The 21,722-nt window shown below is 32.1% G+C and overlaps 2 protein-coding genes across 10 annotated transcripts in view; one reads left to right on the forward strand and one right to left on the reverse strand.

Moving 5' to 3' along the window:
* The window catches only part of LOC127848007 (dynein axonemal assembly factor 11-like), a 234,516-nt gene that overhangs the window by 102,816 nt on the left and 109,978 nt on the right, over window positions 1-21,722 (forward strand). The window lies entirely within an intron of this gene.
* The window catches only part of LOC127848005 (uncharacterized), a 139,760-nt gene that overhangs the window by 74,012 nt on the left and 44,026 nt on the right, over window positions 1-21,722 (reverse strand). For 4 of the 7 annotated variants that reach the window (XM_052380276.1, XM_052380277.1, XM_052380278.1 and 1 more), the window contains exons 1-4: window positions 19,572-20,048; window positions 5,054-5,131; window positions 4,787-4,831; window positions 4,176-4,329 (exon numbers count right to left, since the gene is read on the reverse strand). In XM_052380276.1, coding sequence (XP_052236236.1) covers window positions 4,176-4,329; window positions 4,787-4,831; window positions 5,054-5,075 — 221 coding nt within the window. In that variant the 5' untranslated portion in view covers window positions 5,076-5,131; window positions 19,572-20,048. Of the gene's footprint in view, window positions 1-4,175; window positions 4,330-4,786; window positions 4,832-5,053; window positions 5,132-19,571; window positions 20,054-21,722 lie in introns of those variants that run through there. The other 3 variants (XM_052380273.1, XM_052380274.1, XM_052380272.1) reach the window with 2 other exon arrangements.

Consider the following 21,722-nt stretch of genomic DNA (forward strand, 5'->3'; position numbering starts at 1 on the left):
AAACGTATACAATTGCCATATGACAACATAAATATGACAGAAGTCGTTTAAAAACATATTTTCAATATGTTTTGGTACTAAAAAAAACTTGAACAATTGTATTTATTTTTTTGTATAATACAAATTAATTTTAATGCTCAATCTATAACTTATGTCACCTTTATTTCAGTTGTAGAACTTTCTTTTGTTTGCGTTAGTTTTAAGCGCTTGATTTAATAAAAAATTTATTATTATTTACTTATCATTATTCTGTGCAATAAATTAAACAATCAAACGGCTTTTGTTTCTTTAGTTTTTTATTGGCATGAACGATTCCGAACGGAAATACCAACTGGTTAGTATATACATATTTGTTGTGAATGAGTACGTTTATTCCATCAGTATTAACAACATAACAGATTTAAACTTAATTATACTTACTGAGTCGTTTTGTTTGATTCCGGGAACTTAATTTAAAGCGAGTATAAACGAGTTCACTGTCAAAATTTTCCTTCTCACAATCCTAATTTAACATATGAAAATTACAGTGGAATGTTCTATCAAATAAACGATTTGTATGTGGTACCATCAATCAGATAACTTTAGCTTCAGTGAATTGTATTATGAGCAAATTAACGCCGATACCGACACATCAACTCGTATTTGTTGTAGATCTTATTTGCCGGTACTTAAAGTTCCTTTGACCTTTTATTCTAGCTTTGTTTTATTTTAATTCGTAAACGATTTATCTGTTGTTTTTTTTTAAATGTAATAAGATCGTATAAACTTGTTTAACGTTACTGGAAAGGAGGACTCACTGGATTTAGAATATCACTTTCATTTTGAGCCTATGAAATGTCAATAGTGCACTCATACAGTAAAGCACTTAAATTGTATGACTTTAACACATGCTTTTTCTGGCTTTTGAATTGCTGTTTGGAACAAAGCTTCTTTAAAGCTGTAGTTAACATAGGTAATAGGAAAGTATAATGTGCAGGTATGCAGCTGGAACGCAAACGCTTACAACTTGACAGGCAAGCATGTTTAATCAACCCGTTCATAAAAATAAAATACAACACTATGGTTATCGTTACAGTTTCTAGGATGCTTGTTTGACTATTTTCATCAAATTATTTCGATATGAAGTTATCATGATACATAAATGTAACACAAAATGTAAACCCTCACTCAAATAACTTCTTTTTACCAAAAGTGGCATATAGCATGTCTTGACCTTGTTGTTTCAAGTAAGAATTTTAAATTTATTTACTGTATATGTCTACATAAAGCATGTGACAAGTGAGGGTTGCCTAGTTTGGGGCATGATTTGATCAATATTTAATCAGGTAATCTATATTATGTTTCATACCTTATGTAAAAGCTTTGGAGTATGTGCTGCTTGGAAGATTGTTAAAGTTATTCACTATATAAGTCTATGTAAATAATAGAACTAATGGAGTGTGGCCATGATTAAAAATACCGTTGTAGAGGACCGCCAAACGATGTTGCGCACCAGATATCTAATTGCATACCATAACCATTCAGAGATGATCTTTTTAAACAACTTATATCTATTTAAGTGTATATAAATCATGTGATCATTGGGGCATGGCCAGTTTTAACTCCAGGAGACTAATTTAAACAATTTGTGCACACGACTTCATCTGACGTTACATACAAACTATCAAAATTATTTGACTTATGGTTTCAGAGACGATTATTAAAGTTATTTGATATCTAAGTTAGTTAATATTAGATATGTTGACCCAGGGGAGTGGTAAGGTTTGACCCAGGTGTATTATTATAACTAACTTTTAAGTGGACTGCCAGAAGATGTTGAAAAACAAATATTAAACGCATGACCCTTGCTACATACGATAAACGTTTTGAAGGTTTCCATAAAACGGGCGATCAACATTGTCTTTTTTAAGGTAGATTTTCAAATTGTTGACTTTATACACATGAAGGAGACCAGTAAAATTATGGGGCGGAAACCAACTTTGACATCAGCGGAATGATTTGAAGAAACTCAAAAGACAACCATACAATTGTACACGACCATTACCAAACATCAAGTTAATATGGTTTCAAAAAAAGTTTTTTTAATATACATTTGATAATAACAAATTATCCTACGGAACGCCAAAACTTTGACACCAGGAGGAAAACCATACCATATGCTAAATTAAACATGTCTACGTCTTTCCGATTAACAGAAGATTTAAAATAATTATTCTGCTCTCTTAAAGTGGCCTTTTCACAGATTTTGGCATGTATTGACGTTTGACATTATATGTTTTATATTGATAAATGTAAAAATTGTATCTAAAAAGCACTAGTAAAAATCAAGAACAAAATTAAAGAAAGAAAAAAGAAACCCTCCACTAGGCTCAACCTCTGACCCCTGGAGTAAAAATTTATCGCTTAGAACACTCGACCATCCGTGCTCTAACAATGAATGCTATATTTTATACTTCATATAATCAATCTTCGTAGTTTCACACAATTTCACGACAACAACAAAACTCTCCAAATTATTAAATCGTTTCGCGTTGCAACGCTTAATAATTTTCAGGGGTTAAAATCGTCAAAAGATGCGTATAATGGTTATTGTAGAGCATGGTAAATGTTAAGTATTACTGTGTCCTCACAAATATCATAACTACAACACAAATTTGCGAATCTGAAACATTTTTGTAATTTTGTCAATTTACCAAAACGTGAAAAGATCCCTTTAATATTCATAACTCATGTGACTTGTAGGGTTTCGTAACTTTCGATAACAGGAACGTGATTTAAAGTTCATAGTTTATTTTCAATCCGGCAGACTGCAGTTGGCCAAGTACATATATACAAAAAGCTTCGAATATGAATTATACTTTGATTGAATATCCAATAAAAATCCAGAATCAAATTTAGCAAAATTTATATATATAATATAAGATTGATTATATAAAGTATAAAATATAGCATTCATTGTTTGAGCACATTTAATGAGGAAATGTAATGACGATTGGACAACACATGTTTCATTGTTCCCAAACAGACGCCATATAACTCCACGCTTCCCTGGCGGCCATGTATCTCAACGGACCGTAACAATTTTCAAATCGCGCTAATATATCATAACAACAAGTGCTCCAGCAAGTTTCAAGACGATTGGGTAAACATAACGTCTAGAGATTTCTCAAGCTTTTAATGTATTTTACCCTATGGTAAAGTTTGAAGCCCACATGACCTAGTTTCGAATTTGACGGAGATATTATTGAGAAAATTGTTCTGAAAAAGTTTCATTAAGATTGTACAATATGTTTTGTGCCACCAAATGTGTCTAAAGTGTTCACAATGGTTACGAAGCGCGACTTACGAACAACGGATAAAAGAAGATAACAAAAGCTCACCGTGTTTAGGTGAGCCAAGTACGCATGTCTTTGCCAGGAATCGATAAACAGATTACAAATATAAAAATGTTCTTTTTGTTAACTATTACAAACTGCATATATAAGTCATTAATTTTCCTTACAGGACGAGGGGCCGTTGACCATATGTGGTATTTTGGATAACTAAACAAACCTCTCATACAGATTTTAACCAAAATTGCAACGAAATTGAAGACACTACTACATTCGTAAAAAAGATTTTAAACTGACCACCAGGACTTTGGCGTTGTTTCCAATGACCTTTAATTATCAATGAATATAATATGACATCTTTAAAGTATCTATTTACATAAACTGTAAGCACATCAATATATTTGTTACTTTATATTTTCTACATGAAAATTGTATAACTTTTGTTTTGACTACATGGCATTATATGAGTTAATGTGCCATAACGGCGAAAGTAGTCAGTGAACTGAAGTTGAAGACCCAGGGTCATCAGGACTTTCTTGTTACCAACAAAGGCTTAAACTATAATCATAAACAAAATTATTGGCAAAATTTAATATCACGTGTTCATATTTTTGTTGAGGTCCTTGTGTTTAAGAAAAGTATTCAGTGAATTTAAGTTGATGTCTCAGGGACATCATTTTTGTCTTGTAACCAAAACAGATAGGCACACAGTGTAATCATTAACATAAATGTAAATGATGTTTGTGTTCGAGACGAAAGAAAACACTTTTGGTCAACATAAGAAGTTTATGAAGGTAATAAATTGTATACAACTTTGTAAATTACTCATATGACAGTACTTACGGTAGTCCTTTCATCCTACAAAACACAGGAGCGGAAGAGTCATCGAAGAAGAAGTCTAACATATAACACACTGGATCCCAAGTATCACCGACAAGCACTTCCACGAATCCATCATACATGCCAACTCCACCAACAAAACGAACGCCTTTCACATCTAAAATATTATGTAGACGAAGTGCAAAATATTTAGGATGTTTGTTACTTTTTTGTTTTTGATTTTACCAGCAAACAGCCCCATTAAGTGTAGTGAAATAAAATATGTGAAACGGAATTCGAATTCGAATTTGGATATATACCATCAATAAAAATCTGTGTTCAGATAATAAAGACTGTAATTTAATATTACTACCGATTTTAAAGAATGCATGCGCATTAATTTATCATCATACCAAGTTTCATTTACTTACACACTTTCCTTATTTTAGTGATCATTAATATCTGAAACCATTTATAATGTATCCATAGCAAATACAAGGTTTGTCTAACAAAAGAAGTTGAAAGAACATGTGAACATTATAGTTCATTTACATCGAAAAAAGTAGGTTTACTTAGTGTATAAATGCACTTTACAGTATAGTTTATAAATATATTATATTTGCCAAAGTACGCACATGAAACGTTTTCTGTCAGCACAGCATGTTGCTGCCAGAAGGCAACTGAAATAATATATCAAAATATAAAAGCAAGCTACATGACATTTCAACGGCTTCTTAAATCACATAAACATATGTTATTTTTTATTTTATTTTTTTTTAAAATTTATTTTAGGTGATAAATTATACTGTTTTTACGTATTGGTGAAAAACAAACAAACAGAGATGATTTATTTATCACTGATCTATCATTATAGAACAGAACAGGATAAAATACATTGTTACCAACGAACGCAATAATCAGCATCCTTGTGATGCGTCCGTGATTGTTCAATGTAATTGCTCGTCAGTTCCTATGCATGGCTAAAAGGAAAAAAAACACCATCATATGTTATGCACTGAAAGCAGTGATTTTAACTACCAAATAAATTAATATAAAAAGCATCTTTTTGAAATGAAATACATGTTTATCAATACATATAGATGCAATTTAAAAGTGAGCAATATTGTCATTTAATCTACAGCCTAGTTAGCACGTAATTTATGATTTTTCAAACCGTACCGCTTGTGAAACCGAAAGTAGGATTTCTAAACGAATACGTCTATTTCTACAAACGCAATTATTTTTAAGTTTTAAAGCTCAACAAAGACGGATTTTCACCTTGTATTAACCAGATATATTCTTATTGTCAAAAATAACATTAAATTTAAAGCCTAGATAGCAAGTAATTTATTATATTTCAAACGGTACCGCTTTTAAAACCGAAAGTAGGATTTCTATACGTATACGTCCATTTCGACAAGTTGTGTAAGTTTTAAAGCGCAACAGCGACGGAGTTCTTCCTTGTTACCACCAGATATATTCTAATTGGCATTGATAAAATATGTTTCTTATTTATACTTAAATTTACTTTGCCAAATAAGTCGTGTGGCTTTAAGAAAATGCGCCGAACAATTAAGTTTATATGAACATATACATTCACAAAGAAAAACGTAATTGCGATATGTTTTACCTTAATGCATTATATAATCGTTAATGAGAGAAAATGAGGTTTAATGATGAAATCATATGCACACAAGTGATGTTACCTCCGCCCAGAGAACTATCAAACATAGATACTTATCTCTAGTTATAAGTCCCTTTCCAAATATTAAAACATAGTACGTGCCCTTGGTCGATAATTTGAAAACTATTTCAGTTAAACCTTAGAAATGTCTAGTTCAAGATTCACTTGATATGGCAACAAAGTTTGCAAACCATTAATATGCCATAACCATTCTTCAGTTGAGAATTTTAGGTGTCCCATAATTTTATGAATCATAATGTATTTACATTTGTAAAACACTATATAAATGGACTCGTTCAAACTTTGTTTATATTTTAGTGTCATTGAATGTATTTTATAACAACACTATAGAAATTTAAATAGTCTAAAACAACTATAATTGCAAAAAAATGTTGATTAAACTTTTTTAATGGTTGATTAAACGTTTTTAAATCAGCGAGAAAATTGAACCCCGGGCATCTCCATGCAAAACCCAGGCTTTCACTGCAATACAACAGAGGGGTCCAAACTTTACTATTGCGAAAAAGAACCAATATCTTGTATTGATTTTCAACACATTATACTTGTTTTATTCTGGTTTTGGATTACGAAATTGTACGATATAACGAAGTATTACATGAGCTTCATTGCGGATTACTAAACATAAGAAGATTTAATAAAGAAGATATCGAAGTTTTAAAGGACGATTATTATTTAACATGGGCTTATTGTATCCCTGGGAAGTAATTGTCAATATGAACAAATGCATTATTCGATAATATCGTTCATTATAACAGTTAAAGCGGCTGAATGTACTAAAATATTGTGAATGATAACAGGTTTCCTTTTGTATAAACGATCATACCGGGTTGACGATTTAGCCGATATTGATTTTGTATATAGATGACTACTGCTTGTTATTCCAATATCCAAATTACTTGCACATCAAACGCAAAAGTTACCTTGAATAATTATTAAATCGCAAGTTTTTATAAGTAAAAAAGAAGAACCGGTTTTCTATGAAAATAAATTTGCAAACGTTTCCATCGTTATGGCAATGTTGTTATATAGGACATAATATGATACAAAAAACTTAAAAAGACGGTATTTGTTGTTGTTTTCTCTTGTATAACGTTTGAGAAACAATAGCGGAAGAAATAAGTACAGTGATAATTTGTTGCCCAAAATTACAGCATCTTACATGCTGCTTCCCTATGGCAAAATTTATCATTTTCCCCAAAAATCTCACCAAAATGTTCACCAAAACATGAATGAAAATTTCAAAAAACTGAATAATTGGTTTACTGAGTTTATTATACAGGGATATTATTGCGTTATACTTTATTACATACATTTTTAATTGCAATTACACTTTCACTTATCAACGAGTGGAATAATGCTATTTTTAATCATATTAATATATTGTTTTCAATTTTTCTCCAATTGCATGGTTTATTCCAGTATTTGCAACAATACGAAAGGCACAGACTATAATATATAAAGCATACAAAATCACCGAAGTAAACTTTACAGAGATATTCATCGAATGCGTAATTGGCAACGTAACACATGCTGATGATTATCTTGCTTATTAAGTGATGCATGAAAATTTAATACAATTGTGCGATTTGTTTAAGTCTCGATATTGTGCATTCGAGCTTGGATGATCATAAAGGAAATGAATAAATAATTAAAGGTAGTCATGACCAATAGTCATTAAGAACCCTGGGCTTTAAGTGGATCAGGTGCAATCAAACAATTATCAACATAGCTTAAATAGTAGCCCATGTCACGAAACTAATTTAAAAGCATGATTTATTTACAATATCAATAGTAATATGATATTCACGGTCGCATATTCATTTATGAACATTTTGAGTTCTTTATATTTAGATAGTCGATGTACATTAGTAATATGTGTGTTATGCTGTTGATTAACTTGAAATTGGAATTAAAAGTTGATGAAATCTTATATCAATACCCGATCCAACCCGAAGATACTTTTTTCCGACAAACAAAAGTGGTCCTTAAAACGACTGTGATTCAGTAGAGTGTGTTTAAGGTTAAACGTTTAAACTGTGCGGTTTAAAGTCTGCTTCGATATGCATCTTCAGCCGACTTCGACATGAACCCCCCCTCCCCCCCCCCCCCTTCCCCCCCTCCTCCCCGATCACTGAGATTTAAGTCGTCCGTTTATATTGAAGATATGTCTACAGTTATAATGAATGACTGAATTGCAAAAAATGTTGCAAATCAATACTCTTCCCTGAGGGTGTCGTTCATCAGTGACGTTATCAACAAAATATTAACACAAGACAATGGTAGTATGGCGCAACTGAAATCTAACCAAAAAAATTTGGGACACCATTGACCGGATTATATTTACTTAATAATTATATTGGAAATTTGCCAGAATAATGTTCTGTGTTGTTTTGGCGGACACCTTTAATCAATATAGTCGAGATATTTTGCTGAAAGAAAGAAATGAACGAAAACTTACAAATAGGAGAGTAGATTTACATAAGCTATTATGCAATATTCCATACAAAAGAACACAGCTTTATGCTAAAGGCTACGGTGGAACTAAGGTGACATTACCGCTCCAAAAACAAAAAGACGGGAAAAACAGAACTCTTGTCCCGTCTTTTTTTAGAGCGGAAAACACAAGTTCTGTTTTCCCGTCTTTTTTTGGAGACGGGAAAACAGAACGTGTGTTCTCCGCTCCAAAAAAGTGGGGAAAACACAGTTTCCCGAGTCCCCAAAAAATTAACTCGTGAAAACAGACTCATTTTGTGTTTCCCTAGATTTTTTTGGAGACGGGAAAACATTGAGCTGTGATGTCACCTTTGTGCCACCGTGGAAGGCTGACGAAGTATTTGCTTCCAAGTATCCGCTATTGAAAAGAATGTCACAAGCATAATTGTTTACAATAGGAGAATAATAGGATCCTTTGCTCGCTTTAAACTACAAACGCCTATAAGGGGAATTGTATTTTGTATTTTGATTCGGTATGAGCTGGGTCTTATGACTTATGAACAGTGTCCTACGTCATATGCAATATAAAAGCAAAGCATCTGCAACATAGCAAACTAGGGGCGGACAAAACCCTGATAAATCTTCATTAACAAACGAAACGAAATTAATAATCATGTTTTCTATTTTCGTGGGAAAAATAATTTGGTTTTGATTAATATAATGTGGTGAATTACATGAATAACATGTATGTCCAAATACATAGACAAATAATAGACAAATCGTTGATTAAAGGGAACTCTGATTTATAAATGTGTATATTTAAACACATTTTGATTATTATTCCTTGTTCAAAAGGATAACAGACCAACTAATAAAGTAATACATTCGATCAATCTAGAATCGAATATTTCAAAAGGTTAGTGTGCTGTTAATGTAAGAACTGAAAATCTTTCAAATTCGAATAGAAGCATTTTGTGGCATGCCATGATGCAATACAGAATGTGTACCACCTATGAGCTTTGCGCACAATAGTATGATACATTCGTTTTACACAGTGAGCTTAAATCGTGTCAATATGTCGCAAAAACATTTCAAAGTTTAAGAAGACCATTTGTAAACATGTGTGTAAACGTCAAAATTGCTAATATGTTATAATGTAGCAAAAGTGTAAAAATCTTATCAATAGTTACATGATCTTTCACAGACACACATTATACATCTTCATGGGGCGTTCACAATAAACCAATTTAAATTGTTTAGAGCTATTGCACAACTCAACTAATTCCTGTAAAGCAATCTTAGTTTAAAAAGCTAATGTTTTCTATCCTAAATAACCATCTAGAATATATATTCTTAACAAATCTTAAATAAGTGTAATGCTTTGGAATTTAAAAAACGACATTTATTTAAAATAAAGATGTATTATCTTTCGCTGTTTCAAAGATATATTCTTAGTTAACTTATAATATTGTGAAATAAAAATGTCTGATTTCACCATCTTAAACAGAGTGTTTATAATTTAAATGTGTACTTACCGATATCAGAACAATTGAAGTAATACTAGCACGTATTTGTCCGTTGATTTAAATCCAGCTAGCGTTCAGACGAAAGGTATTCATGACTATTTAAATAATACGTTTAACTAGCATTAAGTTAAGACAGAACTAAGTAATAACAGACATATTTAAATTTCGAAAGCTGTGCATTTTCCTGAAAAACAAAATTATTACGATAAAATACAGTAGGTGTTATATTAATGACAGTCAAACTTACATCAAGAATTGATTTTTAAATCCCTTTGGTTATAAAATAAAAGTATTCAAAGAACAGTAAGTAAACTTAAAAGTTAAACTCTAAAATTTTGATCATAATAAAATTGTAAAAATCAATGTCTTTCAACCTACTCAAACCATCAATTACAATCAGTATATTCAGACAAATGTGCGACACGTCCTGATTGCAGTAGATCATGTAACACCCACATTTAAGCTTGTGGCATTGTACCTTAACCTTGTTTTAACATTTATAAATAATCGCTAAGTTAAAGCGTGCTGTTCTTTCTACCAAACAGGTTATTATTTCTTCATCAATCGTTTAGACTCAAATTAACAGTACGTAAATACTATTGATTAAATACCTCACTATAAAAATTAACACAATTATTTTTTCTAACATAAACATAAACGAAACAAGTGCAAATTAAGCGGTAAGTATTTGAAACACTCGTATTCACGCACCGTATGATATTAAACGAAGTAATAAGCGACATTATACTGTCGCGCATATCACGCTTAAATTTAATAATTTTGACAATTAGTATTAAGAATGTATATTCCATGATTTATAATTCACACATCACTTGTGTCGCTGCTATTAAATAATAAGCCGTTTCAACGTATTGAACTGTTTCCTTTTCATTTATTCGTATAAATGAAAGAAACATGCACATATGATATATATTTTTAGATTACGTCATTTTGTGCGCACTCTTCAAATAACATTTACAAACATAAAATGCCAATATTTAAATACATTGTGTCAAATTATACAATGTTTACGCATTGAAGGTATAGAATCAATAAATTAAAAACATGGCTATGGTTTGCCATGGGCCAGTATAATATTACCTACGGAGGCATCGTTCCTTGGACAAACTCCCTCGTGTAAATACGGTACTGCAGAAAGTGTGTCAATACTATACGGACCAAATACGGCCACACCAAATGAATGTAATAGCCTATAAATATTGCACTATTTTATATAGCGTAAAACCCATACATATTGAATTTGTATTTTACATCCAAATGAGTATTTTAAAAGCTAAAAGCTTTGAATATAAAGAAGTGAAACTCCATCTGCTCCAGCAGTGTAGGATTCTTATTATACACAAGTTTATGGTCATATATTTAAGGCAAGTGACTAATTTCCAGAACAGTAAGGCGCCATACGAAACAACATACACACATAGTAGAATAAAGCTGGGGTAGCACCTTGGAACAGTCAATATAAAGCACTGGGGGTTTAAACTGGTTTAAGAGCGCTCAACCTCACACTTGGCCCAGCAATATTTATGATACATATAAGTGTAAATATAATTTAACCTCAAAGCTTTGCAACTTAAATTAAACAATAGTAAAAGAGAATCAAAATGCATTCAATGTAATTACTAGGGATGCAAGAGGTTACAAAAATCATTAACCGGTTAACCTTTTGCCGGAACCGGTTAGTAACCGGTTAACCGAAACACCTTAAGTAGTTAAAATGTTAAAGTACACGTAAACAATGCCAACGAAAGTAATTTGAGATCGCTTGCGTTGATAACATGCCTTTTTCTTAATAAAATGTATTGTAACATTTATTTTAATAATTTTGTAAGTGTTTGCTACATATTGTATTAATTTCTCCTGCGTAAAAGAAAATGACAAAATATCAAAATAAGCCATCCAATGTCTCAACTGAATTTTATCGTTTCGTTTCGTTAATTGGCAAAAACGGCAAAAGCATTGCCTTGTGCCATTTACAAAAATTATTAAGTATTATATATATATATATATATATATATATATATATATATATATATATATATATATACAAACAGTCATACACACATAAACCCGCATATTATATGACTATTTTTATAATATATACATCAAATAAGTATACTCAGAGATCACACAGCAAGCAATGCATCATAGCATTATGACAATATTTAGCAACGCTTCTGATTTTTCGTTTGGACCTAGATGACATGAAATTAATAAACATATTCATAGACGGCCAGGAAGTACTTACTATGTATTTTTTCCTTAAGTCAGTACAAGAAGTACAACATAACAAGAAATGGTATTCAGATTCAATAGTGTTTAATGAACATAATCTACACACTCTATTACTGCGATCTACATTTCTGTATCAACCCGTTTCAATGTCTAGATTATGAGAGCTCAGACATAGTCTTGTAAGGGATATTCTTGATTTTTCATGTGATACATAGTCTAATTAGTCCTCATATTCAAAAGTACTTTTAAATTTACAGTAGTAAAATAACTTAGGCATATTTGATATGGATTCTAACCATGTTTGTTGGCACTGGCCACGGATTCGTTGTTTCACTGAGGCAACATTCATGTTGACATTAGAATTTTCACAAAGAACACAATTGCCCAGACAATCAAAGTAGGATTTGCATGCTTTAAACCAGCAAAAGGTATTAAGATTTCGTTGATTTGCGAACACTCTATACATAATGGAGAATTTTATCGCGAGTTCGATAAACGTGTCGATTGCGACTTCGCTAATAGCCCCCACTCCCCGCAGTTCGCTAGTTAAATTTTCGCGAGTTAAACAAAACAACAGTGCCAATGATTAAAACTTACCCCCTGTGTGTTAACACAAAATACAGATAACAATATTTCATCTGTATGTGATATTTCACACGTTCGAACCGCTAAATATTGGTAACATTTCAGTGTAAAGGTGATATACAGTCTAAATTCTACATGTAAATGATGTATATGCCATCGTCTTTTGAATTTAAGTTTGTACTTGAAACGAGAAGATTTAAAAGAAAAGAAAGAAGTAAATCGAATGTTTGTATTATTCTATTTATACTTGACAGTTGTAAATCTTGAATAGCCCAATCAATATTTTACTTTGATTTTCATTCAAAAAAGCACCAAAGCATTTCAGCGATTTCAGATGTTCAATTTCTACACAAATTACACATTTATGAAGGCCTTTATATACTGAAATGGATTCAATAATGCGATGGTTTTCAATTAATTGTGAAAAGCGCATTGCACATTAAAGAAAAGATTAAATGAATTGAGTACGAATAAATTTCATCGGTGTGAATAGCGCTTATTGACAGTAAATCGTCAGTCTATTTCAATAATCAGCAATTGCAATCGACGCATTATTTACCCAACGTGTGAACTAGATGTTTTGGACGCTTTCCATTTATATAATAAAAATTGTTCGATCTTATTAATAATACAGACCTATGTATGATTAAGTTTGATATGTATTTTTTTATCGATATACCCAGACAAGACATGTGTGCATGTAGACTGGCTTACTGCTTGTAAACATGTTCAATCGTGTAGGCGAAATTATATGGAATGGTCCGAAACTCTTCCTATTTAAATAAATAGGACCGTTCTTCGTTGATTACGTGTCTTTTTCTTAATAAAATGTATTGTAACATTTATTTTAATAATTCTGTAAAGGTTTGCTACATATTGTATTTATTTTTCCTGCGAAAAAGAATAAGACAAAACATCAAAATAAGCCATCCAATGTCTCAAATGAATTTTAACGCGAGTTCGATAAAAGTGTAAATTGCGACTTCGCTAATAGCCCCCACTCCCCGCAATTCGCTAGTTAAATTTTCGCGAGTTAAACAAATCAACAGTGCCAATTATCAAAACGTACCCCCTGTTTGTTACCACTAAGGTACTGATGTATTGCTGTATTGCCTTGTTTGTAGACACGTTATTTACTACCGTCGATGGTGCGGCATGTTGTTCTTATTAGTCGCCAGCACAAATTGGCAGTTGTCGCGCGCAAAACGTAACATCGTACGAATTGTATTATGAAAAAGTGAAAAAAATATTCCAAGAAAAAAACATACTAAAATTATTTTTTCAGGTAAATCTTTTTCCGAAAATGTAACCGGTTAATTTGTCGTTTCGGTAGGTTAACCGGTTTACCGGTTAACCTCTTGCATCCTTAGTAATTACCATTTAATTACTTAATTGTAGGAAGGAGACCAGAGCAACAGAGTTACAACTTTTTGCGGAAAGATGAAATGAAATTACGAACAAGCGTCAACTATATCTCTTATTTTTACAAAATTAGATTTAAGAATATAGCATAATATGGTTAAAGGGGCCTTTTCACGTTTTGGTTAATTGACAAAATTAAAAAAGTTGTGTAATAGGGTTCGGTATAAGGAGAACTTATACGGCCTTGCTATATGAGCTAGCTTAAATAGCAACACAGTAGAGTGTCTGCGTGATTTGGAACCGAGAGGCCCCGGGTTCGATCACCATTGTGGTCGGAGATTTTTCTGGCTGGGTTACATATGAATAATATATACGTTTATGATAGTAAGTGAAGTGTAACAATTGGAATAAAGAACATATAAGCACACACATGCTGTTATCTCTCCTCAGAAATCCAGCAACACATATCTCGTCGTAACTCATTTTATAAATATTTTTTCATAAAGTAACGGAAGAAGGAAAATTAAAATTTGAGCATAGAAATTATATCTGATGCATCATGCATTGAAAACTAGTTTCACTGAACATATTACAAATTCCAGCTTCACGTGCTATGGCAACAGCGTTTGCGTAAAGTTATACTTAAAAACTATTTAAACCTTGTATATTCTATTTCAGGGTTTTAAATTACATACACGGTTGATTTGATAGTGTGTCCTTGTGGAATCAGCATATGTCATTTGATTTATATATTGGAATAAAGAAAACTATTAGGATCCAAATGTTGAAAGGTAATAATGGGCGATTTAAATATTATGTACTGGCAAGTTTACTGGTCGAACATCTTCACCCAATAGTTAAAACTTTTTATTTAATAATAAAGATTACGATTATAAATTCATTTAAAGAATGCAATCATGTTATGAAGACTTAAATCAGATCATAACTATTTTATGAATTATTAATACGCACTTTAATTTTCGCAAATTGTAAACGCATAATTGTGTCTTTCATAACATAATTGCTAATTTCGTATAATGATTACATACATTAAGTAGCAAAAATTAATAGTAGAGCTGTACGTAATGATATTCTTTTCGTTCACGAATCACACTTTCTCAATTACCTACTAATTTTGTAATACGAATATGAAAGAAACGATTATCGGGGAAGTTAGAAAAGGAACCACGTAAACTCAAACTGTTGCATATGTTTATCTATTTGTAATGAGATTCAATAGGTTTACACTAAACCATCACCCTCCAGAGACATTAATTTCGTTTGAAGTGATTATTCTTTTCTACGTTTTACATTTTGATGTTGTAAATACGAACTTCAGACGATTAATTTGTTAACGATTCTGATGTCCAAAGCTTACATAACACTCACCGAAACAAATGGAACGCCATTACTGACTTCATATGACTGTTTTCGTTGTTTGCAGTACATTAATCATTATTTTAAGTGGAATATACATTATGCTTTGTGCAATTTTCTATACGTTAGGTACATTCGTCATTGTATGCAGTAGTTAAAGCATTACGCGAAGTAGTTACAACATTATGTTACTATTAAGAGTAATTTCAATTTACAAAAAAGGTATCAACGTGAAAGTTTAAGAAACTTGTCATGTGATTATATCTTTCTCGAATACCGCTTCATTTACTTCTGAGATATCAACAATCTACTCCCAGTCAATCTGCTATACGAATCTTCAATAAAAAACTGTAAATATGTACTTTCTTACTTATTGCAAATAAACAAAACACGACTTATATATTTTTCAATACATTTTCTGTATTTGGAAAAGCATCTAGACAGTCTACTGTCTGCATCAAACATGATCAATATCCAAATGATACAATAGGTCAACACATACATAGTAACACACTTAGTGTTATCTACATGAAATTCATTCATACTCATTATACAATATCTACCTATTTTGTTTTTCATCTAAAAAATTACCCATACCTATAACATTTATTATGTTCCAAAATTTACTCACGCTGCAATAGTAATTAAAATACAAAAATAATTAAAACAGACACAAACTATAAGGTTGTCTTTACAGTTTGACTGCCCTAAGCTGAATGAAAGAAAACCGCCAAACACACTCGATTTCTCCGTGCATACTTTCAGTGCGCCCAAGCGTTCATTACATTACATGTTGTGTTTTTTTGTAACTCTTATTTGTAAACTCAAAGGATGAAAGTTATATTTATCTCATTCAAGAACGGTTGCACGATTCTTAATTAAACGAATTTCGTTTTTCAAATTATGACAAAATCGGCTCAAAAAGAGCAATAAATGTTCGGCTTTTACAGCAATCATTTACCGAAGAAAAGAACATCATTTGTCTTAACTGGAATGTAAAATTGCATTTGCCAAATTGTTAGTTTCGACATGTAGCAATCTCATGTTTTTGTGTGCACATTTAATTCAACAATTCAACGTTATCACCTCTCATATGTATTTAACAGAAAAAATATGTAATATGCTATAATGTTGTCTTTAAGCGCATGAAGCTGCATTCTTTTTTTATTCGTATGTGTCCCAGAACTTCTACCTTATTTATTTACTTGACTCGTGTATTAAAACGAATTTTGAATTATAGCTGCGATTTTCGGGGCATGTGGAGGGAACATCGCATGTCAGGTCAACCAGGTCACATGCGCCGGGAACGGAGATTTAACCCGAGTCGGTTAGATGAAAATCGCGTTTACCAACCACTACGTTGACCAGACTCACAGCATATGGCAAAGCAGTATTATGAGCTCGTATTTTCGTTTTCGAATAATTACCATATGCACAAATAAACAAATTTGCCTATGCGCTGCCACGAAATCATTCCCAGTATAGTGCTTTTTATATAATTTAACATATGAAACTCCAACAAATTATCAGATGTTGTACTTTTCCTCACATAATATCGTTCAGTAAGAATACAAAGAATGTTTTATTGCGCTCGCACTGCGAATTGTTACACGTATCTGATGTTTGGTTTACCGACACACTATATTAAGGTTTAATTTCGTTAGGCCTACATAGTTTTCGATATAGATTGTTAATTTCATTTTAAACGATTGTTCTGTAGAAGCTGAATTTAACATTCACATGACATTATTATTCAACTTGTGTCGCCTCTAATATAAACACATTTTTTTAAATCACCCAAAGCCTTCCTTCTACAAATAAATATGTTTAACTAGCTTATGCGTCGTAAAACACTTTTTAACACCAATCGGAAAAAAGCACGAAGCGCACACAAATGATCTCGTTCTGATCTTAAAAGCGAATTTGATTAAATCGAGTCTACTTACGACGTTATTATGGCTGACTGAATGGCATGACATATTGCATAAACATACTCTTCCCTTAGTTTTTCGTCAATGACAGTAGAAACAAAACATTTACACTGTCGCTATTTCAACGTTGCGTATATCGGTTTCACGTAACCGTGCACATAGCTGGTTATTGGACAGTGCAGCTCCACACTTCGTGATTTGATTTGTATCTTGTCATAGTGATAATATCGTTTTCTATTATTAGCTTGTTGAATTGCACAGGTGCGTAACGTCCTTGATTTCGAGCCTGATTTCGAGACTCTTGCAGGACTGTCGTCTTAAGTTTGCACTTATTCATTAAAGTATTTGCGTACACAAAGCGTATATTTAACAAAATCCGTCTTGTACAATATTTTGTTCATCCGCTGCTGCCGATTCTGTGAGCCCTATCGACGCGTATATGTTCTGACTCCGCGAGTGTTCAATTGTCATCAATGAATTTTCACAGTTTTCGATTTTATCCTACAACTTTACACCAAGCCGACACGCGATTTTGAAAAAAAAACTTAGTTTTTTCAACGTCCTTCAATACTATCGAGTTTGTACGTTAACTTAACTAATTGTTTCTTTATTTCTTGATTTTGTAGCCGAAGACTCGAGTTGTTTTGTTTTAAGGTATCCATCGATTAATTTAAACCGCCTATTAAATATTTAAATTGTAATTGATACCAATTATTTTCGTACTTAAGCTGTCATCAAATGATAACCGAGTTTTACTGTTCAAATATTTTGTTTCGAACTAGAAAGACACAACGAGAAGGTGTTTTTCGATAACAAGATAACAATTTGCACAAAAAATAACTTTCAAGATTGCATTCATTTTTTTTTAAATTATGAAATCGATTAAAAAAAGGGAATTGAAGCTTCATTGTAGGGTCGAAAAACAAACAGCAATCATCATTTAATGACAATTGTCATTTTGCGTAAAAGTTGTTTCAATTGTAACTAGAGAAACATTATTGAATACAATCGAAGTGATAAATATATACCCGCTGTTATGTATACATCTTTGTAGTTATAATTTTATTACAGCTGATGTATATTTGAAGCTGTTTGACGTGTATTATCCATATGGCACTGCATATAAAATTATAAAAAAAAACATTACAGTCCACTCTCGTTATCTCGAAGTCGGCGGGAACAAGACATTTTTTCGAGATAACGAGAGTTCGAGATATCCGATTATGCGTTTTCAACAAAAAAATGAAACGAAAATTTACCTTGTTTTTAACATCTAAATACCTGCTTAGAGGTCTAACTAAAGCCGTCACCGTGTGGCATAATACTCTGTGCCTGATATATACGCGTTTTTACGAGGCACGATTAATATTGCTATTTAAATGCTTAAAATGACGTTTTACCTATTACAGAATTGCATGAACACATGCGGTTATAATTTTTCTAAACTGTCGTGTAAACATCCGGTCATGTTGCTATTTAAAGTTATGATGCAATTGACGTACAATCAAGACGAGGGTTTTCCATCCGAACATGCGTAAATCACGTTCCGGAATACTGAACTGCACATGTACATTTTGTAGTTTGAAATGCTAATGAAAATGACTGTTGCAGTTCAATGATAGAACAACATTCTGCAAATTTGCGACGGTTTATATACGCAAAAATATAACTTATAGCATTTTGGAATGGTGTTTGTAAAAACAATTAGTCTTTCGGCAAGCTGTGTATTAATTGCAGTTTATTGATGTTAAAGTGACAGGCCTTACTCAAGTGTTATTGAGAATTAAAAAAAAACAACAGAATATAATTTATTATTAATGAAACAAAATCTTTTATGCATTCATTCTCGAAATGAAATATAGGCATTTATTTAAGCATTTATATTGTATAAAAAGAAACATTAATTAAAAGCATACGCATGTCCTGATTAAATTAAAATATATGTTATAAGTATCAAAATATTGTTTTTTCTCAAGTAAGTCTATTTGACGAGGTTTCTTTAATGTGTATGCATATATACAATGACATCTAATGCTTCACATACTAACGATACATATTTACATGTAACAAAAAGAAATACAAGACAAATGGCATGTAAATCAATAATACGATAAGTTAATCATTACTGATAAACCAACCCAATATATACACTTATCATTCAAATAAGTTTTCATATATAATTACATACTATCAGAAAAATACTGGCATGTAGACGTAGCGCTTTATTTATACTAAAATAAATACTTACGAATTCGTTTATTTTTAATCCAGCTAGCATCTAGGCGTCGAGCATTCGTACGTATTTAATAGTAACTGACTCGTGAAGAGAAGTGTTAATAGCTAACGCCTTTGATCATAACGCGGAAGTATTGATCACAAATACTTAAATGATCGATTTTGATTTTGATTGGTGTAATTCATGCATCGCGTGATAGGTAATGAACATGAGAAAATACCCCTTTCCTCTAGTTGATTTACGCAGATAGTGCAAAACGCATGGTTAAGCTTTAAACGCATACCGTTTATTTCTCTTATTTGTGTTTGTCTTTAGACATTTAACAGTCCAAATATACGGAGTATAAAAAATATAGTCTATGGGAATACGTTCAACTTACAAAAATGTGAACATAAGCTGTCGCGTAACCCATTTCGTGTTTATACCATTGAAATCTGGAAATATCGCTTGGTATTTGTGAGCTTTGTTCTTTGGGTATTGTCAGCTTAAAGTGTAATAATAATTTTGCACAAAACGTACAAAACTGTTTTAAGGATAATAAAGCTTCTTAATAAATAATTATTTTAAATTGACAAATTTATCAAAATATATCAAGTTGTCATTTTGGAGCACCCTTATAGTTTTTAGTTGCGGATGTATAGACGCTATGCATCTATTTTGGCAGATAATATGACCCCATACTTGAGGACAGAAAGCAAATGGTATTAATTGTATAACATGACAGCGTGAAAGTTATCACCTAATGTTGTTGTTTGTTCGCGCACTATTTTTCACTTAAACGAATAAACCTGACATGTACGCACATCCCCTGACCCCCACCCTAATTAAAACCTTAGCCCAAAACTAGTTCATCTCGACGGGAAGCCGTCGGGAGCACAATGTTGATACCAGGGAATGAAACGTGCTTGCTTGTCACGCTTTTCAAAACACCAATTTTAAATTGCATTTTTTCATTACAAATTCAGCTTCATTTGGAATTGTTTCACCAGGGAGCTCTATTTAACAACTACTTTTATAGGTTTCATAAACATGTATTTAAATAGTATCAATGAGGTTTTCCATAAGCAGTTGTGTAAAGAGTTTACGTTTAACGATTGTTCAGTTCATTCATCGATACCCACAATTTATTTGTCGGGGATATCAATTCAATGAATCTGCTTGTTGTATTTTGTTCAATCTTTATATTTGAATCCTGTTTACGTGGTTTTGTAAACTTCCGTGTCGGGTAGATATTATTTATTATGTCGAAATCTGGTTGTATCTAACTTTGTCCTCCGGATTGGTTTGTTTTAGCATTTTTGTGACCAATTATGGTTCCAATTGCAACATTCATTATCTTTCAGTTATTAAAACAATTAAATAAGTGGTATTTACAAACACGCGTTGTCATGTCGGCAAGTGACATGGGGATACCCAAACATTGATGAAGGGCGTATATTATTCATCACAATGTGCAGAAAACCCAAACAAAGTTTTAAGTGCGCTCGAAGAGTAATTACGGTACCTACTACTCCATTATATGAATCACCCGTATGACGGTATCTCAACGATTCCGTAATGTTCAGCTTTAGAATAAATACACAATAACGAATGAAAGGGAACGGTTTAGACTTTCAGTACTGCCGTCGCAAGCATTTCAATACATTCATGAATTATTCGTAGTGTTTGGTCTCAGCCGACTTGTTTCTACTTCATCATTGTCATGTAAACGCGTATACTATTTTTCAGACAAAAGTGTGATTCATGTTTCACCTATGAATTCGTAATGAAGCTCTTAAAAGGCAGACACTGTTTTAATTGTTTTGAAAGCCAATATGATAGTAATGCCCGGCACAACACAACTTTTGTTCTATAGTGTTATATTATCAATTGCATTGAAAAAAGACAAAGGTATTATGCAAAACTAGTTACCAATATTGTCTAAAAAGTAGACAAATGTTATATATAAAAAGACCATTGTGAACATGTTATTCACAAAAGCACGTTGGGCAGTTCAATAGTATTACAGCTTGAACCACGTTATAGAAATTTTTTTAAAATTATGTGCCGTGCTCTGTGAAAAGGGAGTTTACTGCATATGCGTAGTGTCGTTCATGATTAACATGTGCAGTCCGCACAGGCTAATCAGGGACGACACTTTTCGCTTTTATGGTATGTTTCGTT

This window comes from Dreissena polymorpha, chromosome 10 (assembly GCF_020536995.1).
Source record: "Dreissena polymorpha isolate Duluth1 chromosome 10, UMN_Dpol_1.0, whole genome shotgun sequence".
Lineage (NCBI taxonomy): Eukaryota > Metazoa > Mollusca > Bivalvia > Myida > Dreissenidae > Dreissena > Dreissena polymorpha.